Here is a 27,204-nt window from a genome sequence, read left to right as displayed (position 1 = left end):
GACACAACTCAACATCTCAAAGCCAAATAGTCCAGTATTCCTGCAGTAAGTCCAAGAGAATAACTCTCTATGTTTATATTTGTTGCTGGTGTGACAAATTTTTAAAGTTTGATGTTTTATCATGTTTTTAATATTCTGGTGGGAGCCGCCCAGAGTGGCTGGGAAGCCCAGCAAGATGGGTGGGGTATAAATAAAATATTATTATTATTATTGCAAGAATATTATTGTTATATTATATTATTATTACTTGGGCATTCCAAATATCATTTAAGATTTTTGAACATCGTTGTTAATGGATTTTTGTAAACCGTATCCAGAGTTGTTTAGTTTGTGATCTGGGTCGGGGTGACAGATGGCGCATACCCTCCAACATTTCTCCTTCCCTCCCACCTCACTTGAGCAGCACACTGAGCAGGAGTTGGTAGAGGGTGGGCCCTTGTATCCCTTGGCCACGCAGTGTCCCCTACCAGAAGCACCGGTTAAGGGTGCAATACTTGCCTTAGGGTGTGAAATACTTTCCTTGCCCCGGGCACTAGCAAGCCATGCTATGCCACTGCAAGTGAGGAATCAAGATCTGCATCATAGCTGTCAACCGTCCCTTATTTGGAGGGAAACTCCCTTATCCCAGCGCCGTGTCCCGCTGTTGTCCCTTATTGATGATGTCCCTTAAATTTCCCAGGTTTCAAAGGAAGCAGCTCCTCTCCCTCCCTCCCTCCCTCCCGGCCAGGGAGGAGGGAGGCTCCAACTGTGTTGCTTGGCTGCCCGGTCCGCCCCCCTCCGGCCCCCTCTCACCAGCCTCGGCCCCCGGGAGCCCCTCCGTGCCGGGACTGGTGGGAGCCTCGGGCCCTTCCGCCACCATCCTCCTCCTGAGCGTCTCTGCCTGGGGCTTCCCCTCTGCCCTACGCTGCCACTCTTGCTAGGCCGTACTGCGGCTGTGCCGCCAAAGGATCCGGATGAGATGGGCAGCCTGGCACGGCCTATGAACTGCTGAGGAGCCTTGAGAGGAGAGCGAGGGCAACCATAGAGAAAGCACTTCAGAGAGAGGAGGAGGAGGAAGCGGAGGCTCGGGCAGGTGTTCCAAGGGTGGAAAGCGGAGGAAGGACCGCAAGCGCTTCTCCCATAGATTTGTAGTGGTAAAGTAGCATAGATGGTCTGATCTGCGGGTTTACTTTGGGGGCTATTCCCCTCCTCCTCCCGCCCCGCCTGAGGGAATTGAGAGCTGCAGATGGAGCACAAGAGAAAAGATAGAGAACTGCAGCAGCATCTTCGTAGCTTGGACTTTGTTTTGCATGAAAAGTGGTTGCTGCTTGTAGTTATTTAATTGCAGTGTTTCATCGGCTGGTGTCTTGAGCAGCAACCTCTGGAAACGAAGGGCCAAAAACCGGCGCTGCTCTCCAAAATTATCTGGTCCCTTTTAACTTCGTATTTCAGCTGGTTGACTAAAATCCCTTATTTTGGCTGCTGGTCCCTTATTTTCAAGGCTGCTGGTCCCTTATTTTCAAATCTGTAAGTTGACAGCTATGATCTACATCGAGAGCAGTCACCTCACATAGCCTCCTGGGTGGGCTGGCCCTGTGGCCTCTGTGACAGGGGGAAGGGGACATCTAACAGAACTTCTCCGGATAATCTTAGTGACCATGCTGGGATATAAGGACTCAGGCGGTTATCCTGGGCTCAGGGTGTCCAGGCCTTTGAATATTAATGCACGAGCCTTGAACTTAGCACAGTTCCTGCACATTTCTTCTAATATACATGGCTTTGCACAAAATCGTGCTTAAAACACATACTTTGCAAGCAATTTCCCCCCAATGCAATGCATTTTACATTATTTCCACCAATATATGCATTTTCAGGTATTCTTTCCCTGAAGACATTATACCTGAAGCAGCGTCTCTACCCCCATCATTCATCCCAGACACTGAACTCTAACTCCGAAGGCCTTCTGGCAGTTCCCTCTTTGCGAAAAGCGAAGCTACAGGGAACCAGGCAGAGGGCCTTCTCGGTAGTGGCACCTACCCTGTGGAACGCCCTCCCATCAGATGTCAAGGAAATAAGTAACTATCTGACATTTAGAAGACATCTGAAAGCAGCCCAGTTTAGGAAAGTTTTTAATGTTGGATGTTTGTGTTTTTAATATTCTGTTGGAAGCCACCCAGAGTGGCTGGGGAAACCCAGCCAGATGGGCGGGTATGTATGTGTGTGTGTGTGTATGAATAAAATGTTCGTTACACAAGGAAATCTAACATGAAAACTATTTTTTTTAAAAAAAGATAATCCAGAGAAGTGCACGGTTTGCAAGATAGCTGTATTCTGGATGGCATGTTGTTTTGGGAAGCATGGATTGATTGGGAAGGTTCGTATCATAATGCTAACCCAACGAAACATCTTTCCATTCTCCCCACTCGTGATTCGCAGCCATTGGTATTACTGTACAGTCGTACCTTGGACGTCGAACGGAATCTGTTCCAGAAGTCCATTCGGCTTCCAAAACATTTGGAAATGAAAGCATGGCTTCCGATTGGCTGCGGGAAGCTCCCGCAGCCAATCGGGAGCCACGGAAACCCCGTTGGACGTTTGGCTTCCAAAAATAGTTCGCAAATCAGAACAGTCGCTTCCGGGTTTGCGGCATCTGGGAGCCAAAACGTTCGAGAACTAAGCTGTTCGGAAACCAAGGTACAACTGTATCTGTTGCTGTTGTTGTTGCTGTTTAGTTGTTTAGTCATGTCCAATTCTTTGTGACCCATGGACCAGAGCACGCCAGGCACTCCTGTCTTCCACTGCCTCCCGCAGTTTGGTCAAACTCATGATGGTAGCTTCGAAGACACTATCCAACCATCTCGTCCTCTGTCGTCCCCTTCTCCTTTCCCAACAATGAAAAGCAATGACAAACCTAAACAGCATCTTAAAAAGCAGAGGCATCACCTTGCCAACAAAGGTCCATATAGTTAAAGCTCTGGTTTTCCCAGTAGTGACGTATGGAAGGTCTTTTCCAGGGAGTCTTCTCTTCTCTGGAGGTGGCCAAAGTATTGGAGCCTCAGCTTCAGGATCTGTCCTTCCAGTGAGCACTCAGGGCTGATTTCCTTCAAAATGGAGAGGTTGGATCTTCTTGCAGTCCATGGGACTCTCTAGAGTCTCCTCCAGCATCAATTCTTTGGCGATCAGCCTTCTTTATGGTTCAGCTCTCACTTCCATACATCACTACTGGGAAAACCATGATGCTGTCTAGGTTTGTCATTGCTTTTCTCCCAAGAAGCAGGCGTCTTTTAATTGTGGCTGCTGTCACCATCTGCAGTAATCATGGAGCCCAAGAAAGTAAAATCTCTCACTGCCTCCATTTCTTCCCCTTCTATTTGCCAGGAGGTGATGGCAATATAGAGCCATTGTGCCCAAACACTTAAGATCACGACTTAACTCTTGCAAAGAAAAGGCGTTGGTACATTATTATTTTTTGAGGCCTGCAACCTGCCGCAACCACCAGCATACGAATAATCTCCATAACCTCATTACTCTCATGAGTTTGCAGATGCTGCCTGGCCTGTAAGAAGCTTTTCTCCTCATCCTAATCCTATTCAGAGCGGCCATTGCCCAGCTAGAGGGACCTACCACTTTCTTCCCGCTTTTCCGGAGAAACAGGCCTCCTCTCACGTAGCCCAGGATGGAGCCAGGATCCCGGAGGGGAAAGGGTGGGTTGAGTCCGGGACCACCATAAAACCCCTTCTGGCCAGACTTGGGGAAAACAATGGGCTTCCCTCCAGAAACTGTAGAAACCGTTTCAGATTGAAAGCAATTTTTGTTCTGGAAACTGTGGATTTTCTACACTATTCCCGGGAAGAGGAGAAAGGCTCCATTTTGGGTCCGAGCTCAGAACTAAGGGATGTCCTTGGGTGACCTTGGTAAGTCAAGAACAAGTTGTGTTTCAGATTTGTCAGGATGCTAAACATCAAACTGCAACTGGGTTTCATCTGAGAATTTGGGGTTAAACCATGTGCTGTTGGGGTCTATGGGGAGAGGGCTCCGATCCTCAGCTCATTTACTCCAGAGCAGCCCTGTTAACAAGCCATGTGTGCTGTGGCTTAAGTTGGCAGCGATCCTGATTCTGACGCTTAATGGGTTTGTTGGTCGGTTGCCTGATTGAGTCAATAGCTTCTGCAGTGGAATAGTATCTAATATCTGGCATGACGTGTGTGGTATCTTGAGAATTTCTCATTTTTCGTAAATATTGCAGGTTGCTAGATCTCATGATAGCGGCCCACGGTCATGAGCAACTGCCGCCATGCCATTTCCCCCTTTAGCAAAAGTGCTTTTTTTAAAAGCACTTAAAAAAAACAACTTGGATCATAGGAAATTAATATACCCGAGATAAAAGAAATTGATTTTTATTTAATTCTGGCTGCAGGATTTGGATTTTTAAGGGACACAGGATCAAGGTGGGAGCAGAACTAGCCTATTTTGCGCATCCTGAACCAAAAACACAGTTATCCTGAAAAATTTGCCCTTCTACAATCTTCGTGATGCTGGTTCTCCGATTGAAAATTGCTTGTAGAAAATATTGCTGTTACTATTAGTATTGTTAATGAATTAAACTTGTATGCTGCCCTTTATCCCAAGATCCCAATCATTAGGAGACATGCTCACCACTTCCAGAAGGTCCAGATCTGTTAATGAGGCATCGCCTGCCCTTTGGAACTCCCTGCCTAATGATATGGGGGGGCACCGTCACTGAATTATTTCCAGTGCCTGCTAAAAACATTTTTGTTTAGGCAAGCCCATCCAGGCTTGTAGACTACTGGTGTGTCCTTTAATCTGTTTTTAGCTTATGTACCGCTGTTGATCAAAATAAATCTCAGGGTGGTGTACAATGTTAGAAACACATAACCAAACATCAGTGATAAAAACATCGTAAAAACATACTGACAGACAGCCTAATAGTGAAATAATCATAATAATAACAGTCCGCTCCCCTACACTTTCACAGGCCATAGGTTATTTAATAGTCCACAACTTCCCAAGGGAGTCTGATCTGCCGTCAAATAGTAGAACGTTCTTCCTGATGTTTAGCCAGAATCTCTTTCTTGCAACTTGAATACGTTGGTTTGGGTCCTCACCCCCCACCACCCATACATTTACATTTCCTCAATCCATCATATTATTCTTTTCTCCCTCCTCCCACTTCCCTCCGCCCCCCTCGATTTCCTCCACATTATACAATTTACAATAGTCTACAGTCTTCTCAAATCATCTATATATTCTTATTATCTTTCCTTACTAATTTTTCTTCCATCCAGTTCTTCGCATTTTAATCTAGGCATATTAGCATATCTTTTTTTAGCAATATTTTGCCATAAAATTCATCAAAACATTTAATTTTTGATTCAACTGATTTCTTATTATAGCAGTCAATTTTGCAAAAATTAAATATTCGTTTAGGTTACAAATCCATTCCTCCTTTGTGGGTATAGCTTGTGACTTCCACCTAGTAGCAATCACTATTCTAGTAGCTGAACTTGCATATAGAAAAATTCTTCCCACCCCCCGTGGTATCTCTTCATCTATCAATCCAAAGAGATACGTCTCTGGTTTCTTTGTATTTATTTATTTATTTATTTATTTATTTATTTATTTATTTATACCCTGCCCATCTGGCTGGGCTTCCCCAGCCACTCTGGGTGGCTTCCAACAAAATATTAAAATACCATAATACATCAAACATTAAAAGCTTCCCTAAACAGGGCTGCCTTCAGATGTCTTCTAAAAGTATGGTAGTTGTTGTTCTCTTTGATATCTGATGGGAGGGCATTCCACAGGGTGGGCGCCACCACCGAGAAGGCCCTCTGCCTGGTTCCCTGTAGCTTTGCTTCTTGCAGTGAGGGTACCACCAGAAGACCCTTGGAGCTGGACTTCAGTGTCCTGGCAAAATGATGGTGTTGGAGATGCTCCTTCAGGTATAAAGGTAAATGGGGCACTGCCCCACCAACCGCCACCTGTCCTCAGCCATCTCTCACCTGCTTGCCATCTTACCCATAAGCTATTCCAGAGGGCGGCACTGCCTGTTGGCTTAGTCTCAATGTTGCCCCTTTAGAACTCAGCAGAAAGGAAGAGGATGGGGACAAACTAGAAAAAGTTGGCTCTGCCTATCACTGGCTCTCTGGCGCCACCTGCTGCTCAGCTCCTTGCCTTCTGTCCCACCAGCACCCCCTGGGCACAATACTTTATGTTCCCCTAAAACCTATAAGGTAGAAAGGGAAAGGCACACTCAGAGGAAGGGAGGTGGAAGGCCAGGGCGAAAGCTGTCTCAATTCCTCTAATGACCCCAGACATCAAGAGCTGCTAAAATGGCAGGTGCCACAATGGGGGCCTTTTTTGTGGCCCCAAACCTTTGGAACGCCCTTCCTAGGGAAATATGTGCGGCCCAACTATGCGCCAACATTTGGGTGCAAATTTCTCCCGATATTTTTGAATGCAATTTCACCTAAAATACACAGTTTTGTAATGACATGCTTCCTCATACAGTGGTAAAGGTAAAGGTAAAGGTACCCCTGCCACTATGGGCCAGTCATGACAGACTCTGGGGTTGCGCGCCCATCTCGCTTAAGAGGTCGGGGGCCAGCGCTGTCCGGAGACACTTCCGGGTCACATGGCCAGCGTGACGACGCTGCTCTGGCGAGCCTGCACCAGCGCAGCACACGGAAACGCCGTTTACCTTCCCGCTATAAAGTGGTACCTATTTATCTACTTGCACTTAAGGGTGCTTTCGAACTGCTTCGAACTTAACCCGAGGTACCACTGTATGAAAGGGACGCGGGTGGCGAAGGGACGCTGGTAAAACCTCAGCGCCTAGGACTTGCCGATCATATAGTCGGCAGTTCGAATCCCCGCGGCAGGGTGAGCTCCCATCGTTCGGTCCCAGCTCCTGCCAACCTAGCAGTTCAAAGGCACGTCAAAGTGCAAGTAGATCAATAGGTCCCACTCCGGCGGGAAGGTAAATGGCATTTCCGTGCGCTGCTCTGGTTCACCTGAAGCGGCTTAGTCATGCTGGCCACATGAACCGGAAGCTGTACGCCGGCTCCCTCGGCCAATAAAGCGAGATGAGTGCCGCAACCCCAGAGTCGTCCACGACTGGACCTAATGGTCGGGGGTCCCTTTACCTTGACCTAAGGTTATGATCCTAAACTCAGTTTAGTGAATGAGGGCCAAAGAGCCCAGTGGGATTTACTCCTGGGTAACCATGCTCAGGATGGCTCTGCACGGCCAGAACTGGTTGATGCAGGGTAGCTTTCTCCAACCTGATGCCCTCCGAATGTTTCAGACTACAGTTCCCATCAGCCCCAGCCAGCTTGGCTTTGCAGAGCCAAGTAATTTTGTTTTGTTTTGTTTTTATAAGATATTTATTGAAGTTTTCAAAAATAATACAATGTAAAACAAAAAGAAAAGAAACAACAAAAATACAAAAATACAAAAATAATAACAATTAAAAACACATAGAATTTCCATTTACTTATTTTCTTTTAACTTGTTTTCCAGACCTCCTCATACCTCCCCTTCTTATATTCCAATTCAAATTATTAGTTCAGCAAATCCTCACCATTAATTTTTACTTATTTCAAAACCTTATTTTCCATGTCTCTTAAGCATTACAGCTGGAAACCACTTAATTTCTATCCAACATCATTCTAACATTCATTAATTTTACAATATTTCTGCAAATAGTCTTTAAACTTCTTCCAATTTTCTTCCGCTGACTCTTCTCCCTGGTCTCGGATTCTGACGGTCATTTCTGCCAATCCCATATAGTCCATCATCTTCATCTGCCATTCTTCCAGAGTGGGTAGATCTTGTGTCTTCCAATATTTTGCGATAAGTATTCTTGCTGCTGTTGTCGCATACATAAAAAAAGTTCTATCCTTCTTTGGCACCAATTGGCCAACCATGCCCAGGAGAGCCAAGTAATTTTGAGGCCCAGTAATTTACTCCCAAGTAAGCAAGTTCAGGATTGCAAGTGAGCAGTGGAAACCAAATAAATACACTTCTGCTTGGAGAATGTAGACTGAACTAGTTCATTTTGCAAATGGATGAACACGAAGTGGAATTTCTTTCTCTGGAGGTGTGATGAACTTCCTCTTTCAAAATGAGCTCTCCAGTTCTGGGCAAGGTGCGCAAGGGAAGAAAAACCACTTCAGGAAACAAGGGGGGCAGTGAGGGGTGTGGCCTGAGGAGAGAGGGGGTGTGGCCTGGGAAGAGTTCCACGGGCAACATAAAGAGATTTCAAGGGCAGCATTTGGCTCTCTGGACCAGAGGTTCCCAACCCTTGGGGTTTTGTTGTGGGGCTGCAGACTTTCTCTTTTAGCAAACTATTAAACGTCCCCACCCCCATCGTTCTGCCCAGACACTGAGGTCCAGTGCCGAGGGCCTTCTGGTGGTTCCCTCGCTGCGAGAACGTCCTCCCATGAGATGTCAAGGAAATAAACAACTACCAGAATTTAGAAGACATCTGAAGGCAGCCCTGTTTAGGGAAGCTTTTAATGTTTAATATATTATTGTATTTTAATATTCTGTTGGAATATTATTATTATTATTATTATTATTATTAATCAGAGTACCACTGAAGTTCAGCCAACAAATGCAATGAAACATGGCTACCACTGGGTGCCACACCGTAGGGGCCAGCACTTACTGCACGGCCGGCAGCATGCCCAGGCCATGCGTCTCTCCTGGGAGTGACGTGGTGGCTTGGGCACCATCAGGCTCCGAGCTGCCTGAAACAGCAGCGTCAGGCTTGCGTCTGCCCACCGCCTCTCCCTCAGCCGCCCTACAACTGAGGGGGGCGCGGTGGAGAGGCTCCACGCAGCGTGCCCCGCTCCCATGGGTGACTCGCCCACCCGCCACCTGCAGGTCACACCTGCTGCACCCGCTAGCTACACCGCTGGATGGGGACACCTGGATTGCTAGCAGCACATATGAAAAGGATCTAGAGGTCTTAGTACAGGGTCATGTTTAAGGTGCTGGTTTTGACCTTTAAAGCCCTATGCGGCCTAGGACCCTCGTACCTATGGGACCGCCTCTCCTGGTATGCCCCGTGGAGGACCTTAAGGTCCACAAATGACAACACTTTGTAGGTCCCAAGTTGCAAGGTGGTTAGATTAGTTTCAACTAGGGCCAGGGCCTTTTCAGTACTGGCCCCGACTTGGTGCAACGCTCTGTCACAAGAGAATAGGGCCCTGCGGGGCTTGACATCTTTCTGCAGGGCCTGTAAGACAGAGCTGTTCTGCCTGGCCTTTGGTTTGGACTCGGTCTGACCCTTATGTTTCCCTCCCCTTATGGTCTTGATTTATCAGCTATTTTAAAAAGAGGCTGCATTTTAAACTGCATTTTAACCTGTATTTTAAATTGGGGTTCCCCCCTCTTTTTCCCCTATTATGTTTTTACTGCGATTTTATTGGTGTTAACTGCCCTGAGCCCGGCTCTGGCCGGGGAGGGCGGGGTATAAATAAAATTTATAAGTAGTAGTAGTAGTAGTAGTAGACCACAAGCTTAACATGAGTCAACAGCGTGATGCAGCATCAAAAAAGGCAAATGCTATTCTAGGCTGCATCAAGAGAAGTCGAGTGTCCAGATCGAGGGAAGTCATAGTCCCTCTCTATTCTGCCTTGGTCAGGCCACACCTGGAATATTGTGTCCAGCTCTGGGTGCAACAGCTTAAGAAGGATTTTGACAAGCTGGAAGGTGTGAAATTAAAAGGTACACAGATTGTTGAAATAAAAAAAGGGATTTCTAAATGAAAGTAGGACTTGCTCCCCCCGCCACTCCTAATATAGCCGGAGCATCATCTTAGCCATGATTACCTGTGACAGGAGTCGAAGCATTAAGTGCTTTAGCCTGACCTGGCAGGGCGGTTCACAGCTGAAGCAAGATAATGTCCTGCAGAACCTTTTAACCACATGCGGAAGAATAAGACTGACAGTGCAATAATCTGTGGGTGAAGGAATCTCCCAGTGATGAGGCATAAATTCACAGGTGGAGCTTAATTCGGGGTTTCTGGGCCGGTTTGCAGCAGCAGGTACGCTGAAATGCACAACAGCTTGCAAGGAGGAACTTTTCACCAAGCATTCCAGTGTGGTGTAGTGGTTAAGAGCAGTAGTCTTGTAATCTGGGGAACCGGGTTCGCTTCCCCGCTCCTCCACATGCAGCTGCTGGGTGACCTTGGGCTAGTCACACTTCTCTGAAGTCTCTCAGCCCCACTCACCTCACAGAGTGTTTGTTGTGGGGGAGGAAGGGAAAGGAGAATGTGAGCCGCTTTGAGACTCCTTAAAGGGAGTGACGCAGGTGGCGCTGTGGGTTAAAGCCTCAGCGCCTAGGGCTTGCTGATCGAAAGGTCGCGGTTCGAATCCCTGCAGCGGGGTGCGCTCCCGCTGCTCGGTCCCAGCGCCTGCCAACCTAGCAGTTCGAAAGCACCTCCGGGTGCAAGTAGATAAATAGGGACCGCTTACCAGCGGGAAGGTAAACGGCGTTTCCGTGTGCGGCTCTGGCTCTGGCCAGAGCAGCGATGTCACGCTGGCCACGTGACCCGGAAGTGTCTCCGGACAGCGCTGGCCCCTGGCCTCTTAAGTGAGATGGGCGCACAACCCCAGAGTCTGTCAAGACTGGCCCCTACGGGCAGGGGTACCTTTACCTTTACCTTTAAAGGGAGTGAAAGGCGGGATATCAAATCCAAACTCTTCTTCTTCTTCTTCATTCATTGAATCTCTCTGGCACTTTAATTATTATTATTATTATTATTATTATTATTATTATTAATACCCTGCCCATCTGGCTGGGTTTTTCCAGCCACTCTGGGTGGCTTCCAACAAAACTCTAAAATACAATAACATATTAAATATTAAAAGCTTCCCTAAACAGGGCTGCCTTCAGATGTCTTCTAAAAGTCTGGTAGTTGCTTTTCTCTTTGACATCTCATAGGAGGGTGTTCCACAGGGCTGGTGCCACTACCGAGAAGGCCCTCTGCCTGGTTCCCTGTAACTTGACTTCTCACAGCGAGTAGAATGATGGGGGTGGAGACGCTCCTTCAGATATAAACTGGGCCGAGGCCGTTTAGGGCTTTCAAGGTCAGCAGCAACACTTTGAATTGTGCTCGGAAACGTACTGGGAGCCAATGTAGGTCTTTCAAGACCGGTGTTATGTGGTCTTGGTGGCCGCTCCCAGTCACCAGTCTAGCTGCCACATTCTAGCTCAGAGTCCAACAGTTTCGGTGTCTCTCCATTTCTCATTCCTCAAATCTCCCTAAATCTTAAGTTTGCTTATCTGTATCTTCCTATCAGTTTGGGGGGAAAGCCCTTTAAAGTTCTCACGAGAATTAATCAGCACCTTAGTACAAATTTCTCCCGTTTCTATGCAATTTTGTCACACGCACACATTTTTACAAAGCAACTCTCCCTCACATAATGCCCATTTAGGGCTTTAAAGGTCAGCACCAAGACTTTGAATTGGGCTCGGAGACATACTGGGAGCCAGTGTAGGTCTTTCAAGGTTTTTTCATAGACTGGTGTTATATGATCTCGGCGGCAGCTCCCAGTCACCGGGAGTCTGTTCTTAAGCTGAAACCATGCTTATCCTGAGGCAGACTTTCGCTAATGGGGCCTCCCACTGCTCAGCTGCCTCCGGCGCGCAATTTCCGTTCATATCCTGGGGCAAAGTTTGCAACCAGGAGCAGCTACTTCCTGGTTAGCAGAGCTCGTAACCTGAAGCGTTCGTAACCAGAAGCATTCGTAACTTCGTAACCAGAGGTACCACTGTAAAAAGTTTCGTGAGCCCTTTTTTAAAAAAAACAAAACAAAAAAAAACACTCATCTTGTTGTCATTTTGTCAACCCCCCCCCCCAAGTGATGACACCCGGGGCGGCCCGCACCCCCCGCAATCCCTTCCTCCGCCACTGTCCCCATCTAGTTACAGGTAGGTAGCCGTGTTGGTCTGCCGGAGTCGAAACAAAATAAAAAAATTCCGTCCAGTAGCACCTTAGTAAAGGTAAAGGGACCCCTGACTGTTAGGTCCAGTCGTGGACGACTCTGGGGTTGCGGCGCTCATCTCGCTTTATAGGCCAAGGGGCCTGCATACAGCTTCCAGGTCATGTGGCCAGCATGACTAAGCTGCTACTGGCGAACCAGAGCAGCGCACGGAAACACCGTTTACCTTCCTGCCAGAGTGGTACCTATTTATCTACTTGCACTTTGACGTGCTTTTGAACTGCTAGGTTGGCAGGAGCAGGGACTGAACAACGGGAGCTCACCCCGTTGCGGGGATTTGAACTGCCGACCTTCTGATCGGCAAGTCCTAGGCTCTGTGGTTTAACCCACAGCGCCACCCACGTCCCTTTAGTAGCACCTTAGAGACCAACTAAGTTTGTTATTGGTATGAGCTTTTGTGTGCATGCACACTTCCTCAGATACATCTCTGAAGAATAGATACATCTTCATATCTGAAGGAGTGTGCATGCACACAAAACCTCATACCAATAACAAACTTAGTTGGTCTCTAAGGTGCTACTGTAAGGAATTTTTAAATTTTGTCCTAATTATTCCTGGCTAAGTCCAGAACCTTACAGCTGTCACTATTGAAATTCATTATGTTAGTTTCAGCCCAGTTCTCCACTGTGTTAAGGTCATCTTGAATCCCGATTTTATTTCAGCGTTATTGGCTACCCCTCCCAGTTTGGTGCCGCCTGAAAATTTGATGAGCATCCCCTCAAAACCTTCATCCAAGTCGGTTATAAATACCCATGGATTTTGGACACCTTACTTGGCTGGATAACCCTGCTGCAAAATTCATGTAAGTACACATTTTAAAGGATGGCTGTGTTTTGGTTCACTGATTGCTTTGGAAATTAGTACTTTGGTAAGATTGCCTTTAAATCCAAACTGGATCGAATCCCCCTCACCCCCAATTTCAAAGATTTCCAAAGATTTGGCATAAAACCACATTATGTATGTATTGATTTATTAAATATCTATACCACTCTTCATCCGAGGATCACAGGGCGGTTTAGAATATAAAAATACAGAAATATATAAAATAATAACAAAGCAATAACCCTCCACCCCACCCAAAGGTCATAGATTGTTTAATTAGCCAAAGGCCTATAGAAAACAGTTTTGTCTGACACCTAATGATATGCAATGAAGGCACCAGGCAAGCCTCCCTGAGGAGAGCATCGCGCAAGTGGGGAGCCACCACAGAAAAGGCCGGGTCTTGTGTTGCCACCCTCTGGACCTCTCATGGAAGAGGCAAACCAAGAAGGGCCTCTGTTAAGTTGTGGGTGAACATATCAGCGATTCTTCAAACAGCTCTTGTTTATTCACAGGCCAGAACTGAACTGAACTGAAGGGTTCAGCCAGCCTGCTTATATAGAGCTCCAGTACAACGCAACAGTAACAGCTTTCTGTAACTATCCAATCTCTGAACTTCACTTTCAATTCCTTATTTGCATATGTGGACCTGAGTGAAAACTATCTACAGTATCCCCCTGCTGGCCCAGGGTGAGAACTTCAATACATAACAGCCTTGAATTAATTGGGCCCAGAAACTAAATATCTGCAGTAAAGTTACCCCAAGAGCATCCGTTGACAGGGAAGGGCTGTAGCTCAGTGGTAGAGAAATTCCAGAGAGTGGCTGCTGGTCCGTATGAACCAAAGGGGCTGAGAACCTCAGGCCTCAGGAGAGGGGAGGGAGGTTTTGTGCTGGCCTTGCCCCCACCTCCAGCCCTAGGAGCCTTTATAAGGGAGCAGTTTCCAGAGGAAGATCTGAGAGGGGAGAGAGACCCTGTTTGCCATCAAGTGGTGGTTGGTTTGGACATGTGCTGTCCCACCTCCAGCCCAGAAGCTTCAGAAAGGAGCTGCTGGCTGCTGCTATAAGCATTATGTGTACGTATCTTAATAATAATAATAATAATAATAATAATAATAATAATAATAATTTATTTATACCCCGCCCATCTGGCTGGGTTTCCCCAGCCACTCTGGGCAGCTTCCAACAAAACAATAAAATACAACAGGGCTGCCTTCAGATGTCTTCTAAAAGTTTGGTAGTTATTTTTCTCTTTGACATCTGATGGGAGGGCATTCCACAGGGTGGGTGCCACTACCAAGAAGACCCTCGGCCTGGTTCCCTGTAACTTGGCTTCTCGTAGCGAGGGAACTGCCAGAAGGCCCTTGGAGCTGGACCTCAGTGTCCGGGCAGAACGATGGGGGTGGAGACGCTCCTTCTGATATACTGGGCTGAGGCCGTTTAGGGCTTTAAAGGTCAGCACCAACACTTTGAATTGTGCTTGGAAACGTACTGGGAGCCAGTGTAGGTGTTATATGGTCCCAGCGGCCGCTCACAGTCACACAGTTAGATGGACAGGGTACTGTTGTTGTTGTTGTTAGCTGAACAGAGTGAAAAATTATGAGTCACGGGGTGTGGAGAATGTGTGCATAAACTGCTTGGTTTATCCTTTGGCTGCTATTCTGCTAATGTTGTTGATACAGTGGTACCCCTGGTTGCGAACAGGATCCGTTCCGGAGGCCCATTCGCAACATGAAAAGAGCGCAACCTTCAGCAGGGCATCTGCACACGCGCGGGTTGAAATTTGGCGCTTCTGCCCATGCATGTGACGCCATTTTGCGCTTCTGCGCATGTGCGAGCAGCGAAACCCGGAAGTACCCCTTTCCGGTACTTCCAGGTCTCCACGGGATGTAACCTGAAAGAACATAACATGAAGCAAACGTAACATGAGGTATGACTGTATTGTTTTATAGATTAAAAATGCCGTATTTTTTTAATCGTATACTGGTACCTCAGGTTACAAACGCTTCAGGTTACAGACTCTGCTAACCCAGAAGTAGTACCTCTGGTTAAGAACTTTGCTTCAGGATGAGAACAGAAATCGCGCGGCGGCAGCAGTGGGAGGCCCCATTAGCTAAAGTGGTACCTCAGGTTAAGAACAGTTTCAGGTTAAGAACGGGCCTCCAGAACAAATTAAGTTCTTAACCAGTGGTACCACTGTATAATATGACTTTTGCTTTAATTGTGATGTTTAGTTTATTTTTTTAGTTGCTGCTTCATTAACAGTGTTTCGTAGATTGCACTTGTCTCTCTTAAAGGTAAGGGTAAAGGGACCCCTGACCATTAGGTCCAGTCGTGACCGACTCTGTGGTAGTGGTGCTCATCTTGCTTTACTGGCGGAGGGAGCTGGCGTACAGCTTCCAGGTCATGTGGCCAGCAGGACTAAGCCACTTCTGGCGAACCAAAGCAGTGCACGGAAACGCCGTTTACCTTCCTGCTTGCACTTTAACGTGCTTTCGAACTGCTAGGTTGGCAGGAGCAGGGACCGAGCAACGGGAGCTCACCCCGTCATGGGGATTCGAACCGCCAACCTTCTTATTGGCAAGTCCTAGGTTCTGTGGTTTAACCCACAGTGCCACCCGCAATTGTCTCTTTTACAATATGTTAATAATTCTGTACGATTTGTGCTGTATTTGTGATGTTCTCTTATTATGAGCTATCATACCATTGCTATTTATTGTTTGTAAGACGCTTTGGGAATCATTTGAATTAAAAGCGGAAAAGAAATCTAATCAATCAAATCAGGGGCTGAATGCAGTCATCCAGGCCTGGCTGGACTGTTCCCTCAAACACTGATAATGTCTTTTCCCTGCCTGGTTGGATGATAGAGTGGGCCACTGTGTATAGGAACTAGTACAATGTCAAAAAGCGAGCTGGCAGTACAGTCGTACCTTGGAAGTCAAACAGAATCCTTTCCGGAAGCCTGACTTCCAAAACATTGGAAAACCAAAGTGTGGTTTCCGGTTGGCTGCAGGAAGCTCCTGCAGCCAATCAGAAGCCGCAGAAGCCCCATCGGACATTCGGCTTCCAAAAATCATTCAAAACCCAGAACACTCACTTCCAGGTTTCGATCGTTCGGGAGCCGATTTGTTAGGGAGCCAATGCGTTCGAGATCCGAGGTACGACTGTCTATCACTGCGTTGAAAGTTGGAGTTAACTCTTTATTAGCAAAAACATGATCTTCACAGACTTGACTGAGCATCAGGTCTTTCTGAGCACAGCAGCCCATTCCCCATGGGTCTTACTGCATGAAATCAGTTGCCAAGACAAGAAAGTCCCTACCTCCCCACAGCTATCTAAGTACCCTCCTCTCCAAGACGTTTCCCAAGCAGAGACTGTGCCTGCATGCAGCTGGTCACTGCTCCACTCATTTCAGCCCTCTTCTGGTTCTGGGAAACAGGACAGGAGAGCTTGTTTTAGCAGGAGGGGAAGACACCCTTGACTCGTCCCCAGCCTGACTCACCTCTGCCTGACTCTCCTTCCTTGGAGGTTTTCAAACAGAGGTTGGATAGCCATCTGCCATGGATGCTTCAGCTGAGATTCCTGCCTTGCAGGGGGTTGGACTAGATGACCTTTGGGGTCCCTTCCAACTCTACGATTCTATGATTCTTGGCCTCCTTCCTCCTGCTTTCCTGCTTTAGCTTCTGCCTCTGATTCTAGACTTCTTTCTGCCACAGACTCTCCCTGCTCACTAAACCCTGTTACCTCTTCCCAGTCTTCTCCTTCCAACCACGCATCATTGTCCCACTAAAAGATTCCTGCATTGCGGGCGGGCTGGACTAGATGACTCTGGGTGTCCCTTCCAACTCTATGACTGAAATCAGGAAAGACTTTCCGGCAGTAAGACTGTTCAACCGTGGAACAGACTCCCTTCCCTCATTGGCAGTTTTTAAGCCGAAAAAAGCTCCCAGAGTAAATTGCAAATTTCAGGCTTACCATGATAATCATCTTCATCATTTATTTGTACAATCTAAAAGACTCATAACAAAAGAAAAGCAGTATTGGGAGAGAGGAGGAATAAACCACTTGAGTACGACTCTTGAGAATCTTGATTCTTTCCCTGCCCCAAGTGGACGGAATTTGAAATATTTTCCTGTTCTATGTTAAACAGGAGCCAGATGGGCAGGGTATAAATAATAATAATAATTGGACAAACCCACCATTTTAATGTGTTAAATCTGACATTTGTGACTGCCATTTCCCTTAAGGACGCCCACAAACTGTGGACTTAAAATAAGCAGTTTCTTCTTTGGCCTTGGCCTCGCCTAAAAAATGGATAACGGAATGGGACTTTAGGCTTAGAAAGGGGGAGCAGTTTCCCCCTTGCCCTGCTCCTTTCCAAGGGAAAAACCCACTCTTTTGTGATAATCCAGAACAAACAGCAATCTGGGGAAAACCCAAATTGCCATTTGCGCCAATTAAGTCAAGGATGCTTTAGCTGTGACTCCTGCGTGGCAGGGGGTTGGGCTGGATGACCCCTGGAGGCCCCTTCCAACTCTGCAATTCTATGATTCTTTGATTCTGCACCAGAGCAAGGTGTGTGTGTGTGTGTGTGTGTGTGTGTGTGTGAGAGAGAGAGAGAGAGAGAGAGAGAGAGAGAGAGAATCATAGAATCATAGAGTTGGAAGAGACCACAAGGGCCATCGAGTCCAACCCCCTGCCAAGCAGGAAACACCATCAGAGCACTCCTGACATATGGTTGTCAAGCCTCTGCTTAAAGACCTCCAAAGAAGGAGACTCCACCACACTCCTTGGCAGCAAATTCCACTGTCAAACAGCTCTTACTGTCAGGAAGTTCTTCCTAATGTTTAGGTGGAATCTTCTTTCTTGTAGTTTGGAACCATTGCTCCGTGTCTGCTTCTCTGGAGCAGCAGAAAACAACCTTTCTCCCTCCTCTATGCGACATCCTTTTATATATTTGAACATGGCTATCATATCACCCCTTAACCTCCTCTTCTCCGGGCTAAACATGCCCAGCTCCCTTAGCCGTTCCTCAGAAGGCATCGTTTCCAGGCCTTTGACCATTTTGGTTGCCCTCCTCTGGACACGTTCCAGTTTGTCAGTGTCCTTCTTGAACTGTGGTGCCCAGAACTGGACACAGTACTCCAGGTGAGGTCTGACCAGAGCAGAATACAGTGGCACTATTACTTCCCTTGATCTAGATGCTATACTCCTATTGATGCAGCCCAGAATTGCATTGGCTTTTTTAGCTGCCGCGTCACACTGTTGGCTCATGTCAAGTTTGTGGTCAACCAAGACTCCTAGATCCTTTTCACATGTACTGCTCTCAAGCCAGGTGTCACCCATCTTGTATTTGTGCCTCTCATTTTTTTTGCCCAAGTGCAATACTTTACATTTCTCCCTGTTAAAATTCATCTTGTTTGTTTTGGCCCAGTTCTCTAATCTGTCAAGGTCGTTTTGAAGTGTGATCCTGTCCTCTGGGGTGTTAGCCACCCCTCCCAGTTTGGTGTCATCTGCAAATTTGATCAGGATGCCCTTGAGTCCATCATCCAAGTCGTTGATAAAGATGTTGAATAAGACCGGGCCCAAGACAGAACCCTGTGGCATCCCACTAGTCACTCTTCTAGTGACGAGAGAGAGAGAGAGAGAGAGAGAGAGAGAGAGAGAGAGAGCGCACCAGCAGTATCAGCTGCTTCCAAAGTTGAAGTGGCTTTGAATACCTCCCCAAAGCGATTACATGGCTTTGCTGTCTAATGTTAGCAGCAGTGTCCCGATTAACCCTGGGAGCTGCATGCTCAGTTATTTCGAGGGCAGGGCGAGCGGCAGTGCAGAGCAGGTGCCCGTGCCCCTGGCTTTGAAGCCCAGCCTTGCGTAAGGGCCTGCGGACATTTTACTTAACGGCTGGTCCCTTCACTGGGCAGCGGAAAGGAACAAGGCACTGCGGACCACCAAAAAAAACCAGCATGAAGCCAACTCGTGTAAGTACAGGCACGTATATTTGCCCTGCTTGTGATCCAGAGTTGTATACCTGCCTGCCTATCTTGCATTTGAGTTGTGGCCCCTGTTACGTCACCCACCCCCAAACCCCAGAATCCTTGACATGGCTTTTCCTCCCGTTATCCCACCCGGACCTTATCTGACCTACCACCAAACATACACATAGTTTTGAGGTGCAAAGGATTTCCTGATGAACCAACCCATCTTGGTTCTGGGGGAGAGGGATACCTGTGGGAACCAGGCAGAGGGTCTTCTCGGTAGTGGCGCCCACCCTGTGGAAAGCCCTCCCATCAGATGTCAAGGAGATAAGTTAACTATGCAACCTTTAGAAGACATCTGAATAGGGAAGTTTTCAATATTTGGTGTTTTATTATGTTTCTGTATATGCTGGAAGCCGCTCAGAGTGGCTGGGGCACGATTTTTTATTTATTATTATTATTACAGTGGTACCTCGGGTTAAGTACTTAATTCGTTCCGGAGGTCCGTTCTTAACCTGAAACTGTTCTTAACCTGAAGCACCACTTTAGCTAATGGGGCCTCCTGCTGCTGCCGCACCGCCAGAGCACGATTTCTGTTCTCATCCTGAAGCAAAGTTCTTAACCCGAGGTACTATTTCTGGGTTAGCGGAGTCTATAACCTGAAGCATATGTAACCTGAAGCGTATGTAACCTGTGGTACCACTGTATTATTATGTGATCACTTGTAGCTGAGTAAGATTGTCTTTCATGAGCACGGTTTTCACAGTGAGTCTGTAAGTGACTGTGGAGGCCAATTCTGGATCCACACATCCTTCCACAGTGGGGACATTGGTTTCCAGGTGGGAGTTGACCATGGCGAGGGTTTGCCAAGCGTGCCTTCCTCTTAGCACATTTCTCCCTTGCGCCCTGAGTTTGAGCATCTTCAAAACCCATGACACCTTTGGTAAAGGTTGTTCTCCAACTGGAGCTCTCGCAGGCCAGTTTTTCCCAGTTGTCGGTTTTTATAGTAGATTTTTAAAGATTTGCCTTGAGAGAGTCTTTGAACCTCTTTTGTCGACCACCAGCGTTACGCTTACCATTTTTAATTATTATTGTAAAGAACGGCTTCCTGGTTTTCTATGAGCACCCAAAAGGCTAGGCAGCGCCCTTGAACCTATCCATGCTTTCTAGTGCAATGGATGTGCTTGTTTTTGCAAGGAAAGTTCTGTGAAAAGGTGCACAACCTTTTTTTCAGCATTAGCCCCGGGTCGGTTTCAGCATCCATTACTGGATTTGGACTGAAAACCCCAAGCTGTCAGCTAGGGCGTTGCTAGCCTATCCGGTAATCTGGCACCCGTCAAAACGAACCGTGATCTCCGTCGTCTGAAAAAGCACATATTATTCCTGGCAGTTCTGCAGCCTTTTCCACCAATCACCTGAACGAGAGTTGTGTGTGGCAGGGGTGCCAAAATGAATAAAATATTGAGGGGCCCACCAACCTTTTTTTTTCTGGGGTGGCCGCCCTCAGACATTTTAGGGTGTCCCTAAGAGTTGGTGCCTATTCTGGGTGGTTGTCAGTCGCATATTGAGAGCCTCTGGTGTAGAAAATTCTGGGCTGGTTGGAGCAAGGACCTGACTTTCTGTGAGGCAGATTCTGAAATTCCTAAGATGGTGGCAGGAAGCCATGTGGTTTCGCTCCTCAGCGATCTGTAAATGCCTGACACACACACACACACACCCCACACACACTAATGCTGGCTGTGGCCTGAGGACCACAGAAGGGCAGAGTCCAGAATCGTGAAGCACAGATTTAATGATAACATTCAGGCTTTTATGTTTCACCTTTTGATTTATCTCTTATTTCCTCGAGCCCCCTCTCTTCATATTCTTCTCCCAAGCTCCTCTATTTTCCAAGAAGGCTTTGATAAAAACCTCTTAGCCCCATCCTAACCACACGCTGGAAGTTTCCTGGGAAGAGGGAACCAGGCAGAGGGCCTTCTCGGTAGTGGCACCCACCTTGTGGAACGCCCACCCATCAGATGTTAAGGAGTAACTATGTAACCTTTAGAAGAGACCTGAAGGCAGTTTTTTAATGTGTAATGTTTTATTATGTTATGTTTTTATATGCTGGAAGCCTCCCAGAGTGGCTGGACCAACCTAGCCAGATGGGCGGAGTAATAATAATAATAATAATAATGGATAAACCACTCTGGGAATTGTGGCCCTGAGCAGGGAATATGAGGAGTCTCCTAACAACTCCCAGCACCCTTAAAAAACTACATTTCCCTGGATTCTTTTTGGGAAAGATATTAATAGTCGTGGCTTTAAATAAAGTGGCACAGTGCTGCTTTAAATGCACAGTGAAGACAGAGCCACTCTTGCAAGAAATTGATTCTTTAGCTTGGCAGCCCCTACTCTGTGGAACTCCCTGCCAATTGATGCTAGGCACACATCTGCACTGTATTGTTTTCACCAACTGCTAAAAACGTTCTTGTTTCAGAAAGCCTAACCAGTCATGCCACACTATTGTGTATTCTTGTTTTTAAACTGCTGGTTTTATCAATATTTTTCGTATTTTTATGCCTACTTGTTTGTAGCGTTGATTTTTTTTTTATATGAATAGTTTATATTGTTTTATGAAAAACTGAGTACAGTGGTACCTGGGTTATATACGCTTCAGGTTACATACGCTTCAGGTTACAGACTCCGCTAACCCATAAATAGTACCTCGGGTTAAGAACTTTGCTTCAGGATGAGAACAGAAATCGTGCTCAGGCGGCGTGGCAGCAGCAGCAGGAGGCCCCATTAGCTAAACTGGAGCTTCAGGTTAAGAACAGTTTCAGGTTAAGAACGGACCTCCGGAATGAATTAAGTTCTTTACCCGAGGTACCACTGTAGAGGTTTCCGTTGATAGTATATAAACCTGGTTAAACAAGAAAGAATAAACAAATTTTGAAAAATCTAGAAATGGGAAATTAGGCTCCAGTTCAGGTCCCTGCCCCAACCTGACCCATGCTTGGTTGAAGTAAAGCACAACCATTTACTTAATTTAAAATGTATGCTGACTGTAAATGCATTAACATGCACCATAATATATTGAATTGTTGTATGCTTAACGGTCGGCTCAGCTCAAGTCTTATTCGACTGTCGATAGGGACCAAACCATCAAGTTAATGGCCTAATTAGAAAACAAAACAATGAGCAAGGTGAATTAGAAATCATTAGCATACCTGATCAGATGGAAAGCTCAGGTCCAAGGTCCAAGGTTTTGCTTTCGCCCCACTGCTCTCCCCCAGAAAACCCACCCTTTGGCGATAAATCGGATCAAACGTCAATCTGGAGAAAACCTGACTGGCACTTGCTCCAATTCAGCAGTAGAGATCAGGTTTTCCTGGCGGGAAAGCAGCAGTGCAAGGTCTGGATCAGACCAAGGTTACTCTCCAGCTTGGGAAAATTAATTTCGCTTTGCCGCTTTAAAAATGTACAGTGCTGCCAAATTGAATGGCAGAGTGCTTTGCTTTGATCTATCAAGCCAATGGTGAGATATCAGGGTTCAAGGCAGGAGGAGAAACAGCAGCCTCAAAATGGGATGCCCTCCACTGGGAGAGTTGTCAAACGGCCACTCTGGAAACTCTTAGAGCAGGTGTTCTGCCTAACTTGGCAAGAGAGTAACTGGTTGCATGAGGACATGCGTGGAGGGAATCTCAGGGGCCAAATACGGCCCTCTATGTCTCTTCCTCTGGTCCCAAGAACTCCCCCAGGCCACTTAACTCCATACCCAAATGGGGCACCCCCAAGGGAAGGGGGCTCAGAGTCCAGGGAGTGGTGGTGGGACGACAACGAGTGGTCAGACGGAGACGACTGGGAAGAAAAGGTGTCGGAAGCTGAAGAGCAGACAGGGCTTAGTGAGCTGGGAGAGTCTGTGGCAGAGAGTAGTCCAAAATCGGGGGCAGAAGGTAAAGCAGGGGATTAGGGAGGCCAAGATGCGGAAAGGAGTCAGGCAGGTGCAAAATCACAGGTTTCTTCCCCTCCTGCTGCAACAAGCTCCCAGAACCAGTAGAGGTGTGAAAGGGGCAGAGGAGAGGTTGGCTTCATGCAGGCACGGTCCCGGATTGCTTGGGGGGGGGGACCCAGGAAAGAAGGGAACTTAAATGGTTTTGGGGTAACTTTCAGTCTTTGCAACTGATCTATGGGGCAAGACCTAGTGGGGATGAGTGGCTGTTCTCATTAGGCCTGCCGCTCTGCCTGGTCTGTGCAGATGGTGTTCTTGTGAATAAAGAGTTAACTTCTCTTTGCAGAGTGAGATTTACTGCTGCCTCGCTCCTGGCACTAATTGACCCTAGTGTGTGTGTGTGTGTGTGTGTGTGTGTGTGTATACGTGTGTTTTAGCAAATATAAACCATAGGACCCTGGTACCTACAGGACCGCCTCTCCCAGTATGCCCCACAGAGGACCTTAAGGTCCATAAATAGCAACACCTTAGAGGTCCTGGGCCCTAAGGAAGTCAGATTAGCCTCAATCAGGGCCAGGGCCTTTTCAACAGTGGCTCCGTTCTGGTGGAACGCTCTGTCACAAGAGACCAGGGCCCTGCAGGATCTGATTTCTTTCCGCAGGGCCTGTAAGACGGAGTTGCTCTGCCTGGCCTTTGGCTTGGAGCCAGTTTGATCCCCTCCCCCTCTTTCCTTTTTCCTTTCTCCTTCTGTGATGGAACCCCTTCTTCGGGACTTCCCTGGCTTTTTTCTGGCCCACGTAGGACCAGTCTGGATAGTTGGCCTTGGTGAAGATTTGACGTTTTCATTCCCAAAAAGTTCTTGATTTGAGTTTCTATTGAAATGAGGCTGCATTTTAATGTTGTATTTTAATCTTGTTTTTAAGTTGTATTTTAATCAATTGTTTTTATACCTGGTGTTAGCCGCCCTGAGCCCGGTCTTGGCTGGGGAGGGCAGGGTATAAATAAAATTGATTTTTCAAAAAAGTTAGAAATTACTTGAAAGAAACAAATAGGCCTTGGATTAAACTAAATTATAATTAAATAAATGGGATTTAGAATATTAAGAAATGTGAATAAGATGGACTATAACTGGAAATTGCTTTAGTTCAATAATGATATTGGAAAGCTGTTACTTTCAACTACAAGGAAATTCAGAAGGGAGGGACTAGAGGAAGTCAACCAAGATGTTTAAAAGGTTGGATTTGTAAAGAATTGATTTTGTTGTTATTGTTTATCTGTTTATTGTTCCTTTTTTTTCCTTTTGTTCATTGATGTATTTTTCTTTCTTCCCCCCTTTTCTTTCTTTTTTCTGTTTTCTGTTTTTGTGTGATATTCTGCTTTGTGGTTTTTGTTATTATTGTGGAAAATCCAATAAATTAAAAATAAAATTATTATTATTATTATTATTATTATACGATTCATAGACACCTCTTGTTCTCGCCTTGCAGTTACCTCTAAATGTTCGCCAGGATGACGCAGGAGCCCGCTGACCCCCTCTCCGCCTCCAGCCCCTACAACTATGAACAGCCCCTTCCCCCCGTGGCTCGGACCAATGCCTTCACCCAGGTCGCCCCTGCCAAGAAGATAACATTTTACAAGAGCGGGGACCCTCAGTTTGGAGGAGTCAAGATGGCCATCAACCAGCGCAGCTTCAAGAGCTTCAACGCCCTAATGGACGACCTCTCCCACAGGGTCCCCCTGCCTTTCGGGGTGAGGACCATCACGACGCCGCGAGGGATACACTGCATCAGCACCCTGGACCAGCTGGAGGACGGAGGGTGTTACCTGTGCTCCGATAAGAAATACGTCACGCCCATCAGTATTGGTCCCGCCGGCCGGAGAGCAGCTCCTCAGAAGGTCGGCCAGCCGGCCAACACGTTGCGGAGGGCAGCCCAAGACGTCAAGCGTGAAGACAACCCGGCCGCTTTCGCCCAGCAGAGTCCACGGATACCCAAGAAAGTCACTCTGGTTAAGAACGGGGATGTGGGCACCAGGCGGCCGATAATCCTCAACCGCAGGAACGCGCGGAGCTTCAAGACTCTCTTGGACGAGATTTCGGAGATCATGCAGTTCACGGTGAAGAAGCTGTACACGTTGGACGGGAAGAGGGTGAGTCTTTGTGGCGCAGAGGGTGGGACTGAGGATAAACCCCAGATTGCCGTGAGGCCCAGATAACAATAAGAGCAAGAGATCTGAAAAGACTGTCTGGCAGAGGCTTAAGCTCAGGGTCGGTGGAAGTACTGTATTTTTTGCTCTATGACTCACTTTTTCCCTCCTAAAAAGTAAGGGGAAATGTGTGTGCGTCTTACGGAGCAAATGCAGGCTGCGCAGCTATCCCAGAAGCCAGAACAGCAAGAGGGATTGCTGCTTTCACTGTGCAGCGATCCCTCTTGCTGTTCTGGCTTCTGAGATTCAGAATATTTTTTTTTTTTGTTTTCCTCCTCCAAAAACTAGGTGCGTCTTGTGGTCTGGTGTATCTTATAGAGCGAAAAATACGGTAAGCTTGAAAGGTTAGAGGCAAAAACCTAAAGCTATACTTTGGGGACCAGGGTCTTGAAAAGCCAAGCCAGGAGGAACAGTGTTGAGAGTAAAATTCTCTTATTTATTTAATTAATTAGTGAAAATACTCACTCACTCCACTCTGGAGAAGAGAATGATAATCCCCAGGGGGAGGACTTTTCTGTAGCGATCACACAGGGTCCCCAGATGTTTCACCGTCTATTGATCCCTGTTCCACCACTTTATTTCTCGCTGCCACCACCCAGGCCCTACCTGGGACAATACTGAGTCCAGTCAGGGTTAAATTGAAACATAAACTTCTGTTTATTTATTGCAGTTTAACAAGCGTGTGGTTTCATAAACGGTATCAGTCCATTACATTCATGGGGTGCCTATCCAGTCCTATAACGTTCGCTACCTGCTCTCACTCACTAAACCACCTCTCAGATATTTACTTGTCTTCCTAGCTCCTAACTGTTCCTGACTCAGCTTATTTCGCTACACTCACTCAACCTACCCACAGACTCTATCCCAATTCACTCCCACTCCAACCAACCACCCAACTCCCAACAAACTCCTCCCAGAGCTGGTTTTATAGTCCCTCTGACTCCACCCCCCTGGGTTCTGATAGGGTAACCTGTTTAACTATTTCACTTCCAGCACACTCCCATATGTTAACGTCATATGAGAGTGGATGAGTCTTTGTGTCACAGAGCACTTCATAGAATAATAGCCTGACTTGGATGCTTCGGTCCAAAGCATGTGTACTCTACACGCTCAAAAGTGCAGGGTGCAAATTGCGGCATGATGGAAGTCCAAGCAGTCCAAGAAAAGCTTGATGGCTTCTCTACTAGAACCAGGCAGAAGCTGGGCTCATCGACCAGTGGTTCTCAGAATGGGTGGTAGTGCTTCCTGGGGGGGGGGCAATGGGATGGCCTGGGGGGGGGTGCTAAAATGCAGCAGAGTGGCAGGGAGGTGCTGGAAGTGTAAATTACCACCAGTTTGAAAAGCTGGTATCAGTGGATCAAGTTCTTCCATTTTGTTGAACTAATTAAACTGAATACAGTCATACCTCGGGTTACAGGTGTTTCAGGTTGTGTTTTTTTGGGTTAAATGTAAAGGTAAAGGGACCCCTGACCCTTAGGTCCAGTTGTGACCGACTCTGGGGTTGCGGCGCTCATCTTGCTTTATTGGCCGAGGGAGCTGGTGTACAGCTTCCGGGTCATGTGGCCAGCAGGACTAAACCGCTTCTGGCGAACCAGAGCAGCGCATGGAAATGCCGTTTACCTTCCTGCCAGAGCGGTACCTATTTATCTACTTGCACATTGATGTGCTTTCGAACTGCTAGGTTGGCAGGAGCAGGGACCGAACGGGAGCTCACCCCGTCACAGGGATTCAAACCGCCAACCTTCTGATCAGCAAGTCCTAGGCTCTGTGGTTTAGCTCACAGTGCCACCCGCGTCCCTGGTATGGACAGTTTTCGGGTTATGGACCGCCAAAACCCGGAAGTACTAGAACGGGTTATTTCCAGGTTTCAGCGGTCACGCATGTGCAGAAGTGCTGAATTGCACTTTGCGCATGCACAGAAGTGCCAAATTGCAAACCTGTGCATGCACAGACGTGCCGCTGTGGGTTGTGAACATGCATCCCGCACGGATCACATTCGCAACCCGAGCGTCCACTGTAGTTTAAACTGGATTTTGAATAAATGGGCAATTAATGAGCAATTGAATTTTATCTTGCTGCTCTCTTCCTTAAGGGTTCTCCCCCTCCCCAGTTTTGTCCTTAAAGCAACTTTGTGAGATAGATTAAGGCCAGAGGTTTTCAACCTCTTTGAGTCCACGTCTCCCTTGACTAATTGCATTCTTTCTGCGGCAGCCTTGGGGGGGGGCTCAGGGGCCCAGTTGTTGCACCCCTTGCCTGCAGAGC

General features: G+C 47.1%; 2 protein-coding genes across 10 annotated transcripts in view; one reads left to right on the top strand and one right to left on the bottom strand.

Moving 5' to 3' along the window:
• Nucleotides 1–24,704, bottom strand: part of LOC307211856 (uncharacterized protein C8orf74 homolog) — an 82,851-nt gene extending 58,147 nt beyond the window's left edge. For 2 of the 6 annotated variants that reach the window (XM_079968964.1, XM_079968967.1), the window contains exons 1-2: nt 24,562–24,704; nt 16,153–16,259 (exon numbers count right to left, since the gene is read on the bottom strand). The gene's annotated coding sequence lies outside the window, so the exon portion shown is untranslated. The remainder of the gene's footprint in view (nt 1–16,152; nt 16,260–24,561) is intronic. The other 4 variants (XM_079968965.1, XM_079968968.1, XM_079968966.1 and 1 more) reach the window with 2 other exon arrangements.
• RP1L1 (RP1 like 1) overlaps nt 1–27,204 on the top strand; it is a 46,883-nt gene that overhangs the window by 853 nt on the left and 18,826 nt on the right. For 3 of the 4 annotated variants that reach the window (XM_079968372.1, XM_079968373.1, XM_079968370.1), the window contains exons 1-2: nt 12,586–12,816; nt 24,225–24,885. In XM_079968372.1, coding sequence (XP_079824498.1) covers nt 24,235–24,885 — 651 coding nt within the window. In that variant the 5' untranslated portion in view covers nt 12,586–12,816; nt 24,225–24,234. Of the gene's footprint in view, nt 1–12,585; nt 12,817–24,224; nt 24,886–27,204 lie in introns of those variants that run through there. The other variant, XM_079968371.1, reaches the window with a different exon arrangement.

This window comes from Podarcis cretensis (genome assembly GCF_951804945.1).
Source record: "Podarcis cretensis genome assembly, chromosome: 3".
Taxonomy (NCBI): domain Eukaryota; kingdom Metazoa; phylum Chordata; class Lepidosauria; order Squamata; family Lacertidae; genus Podarcis; species Podarcis cretensis.
Note: the sequence above shows the minus strand (reverse complement) of the source record. Positions and strands in the feature narration are given on the sequence as shown.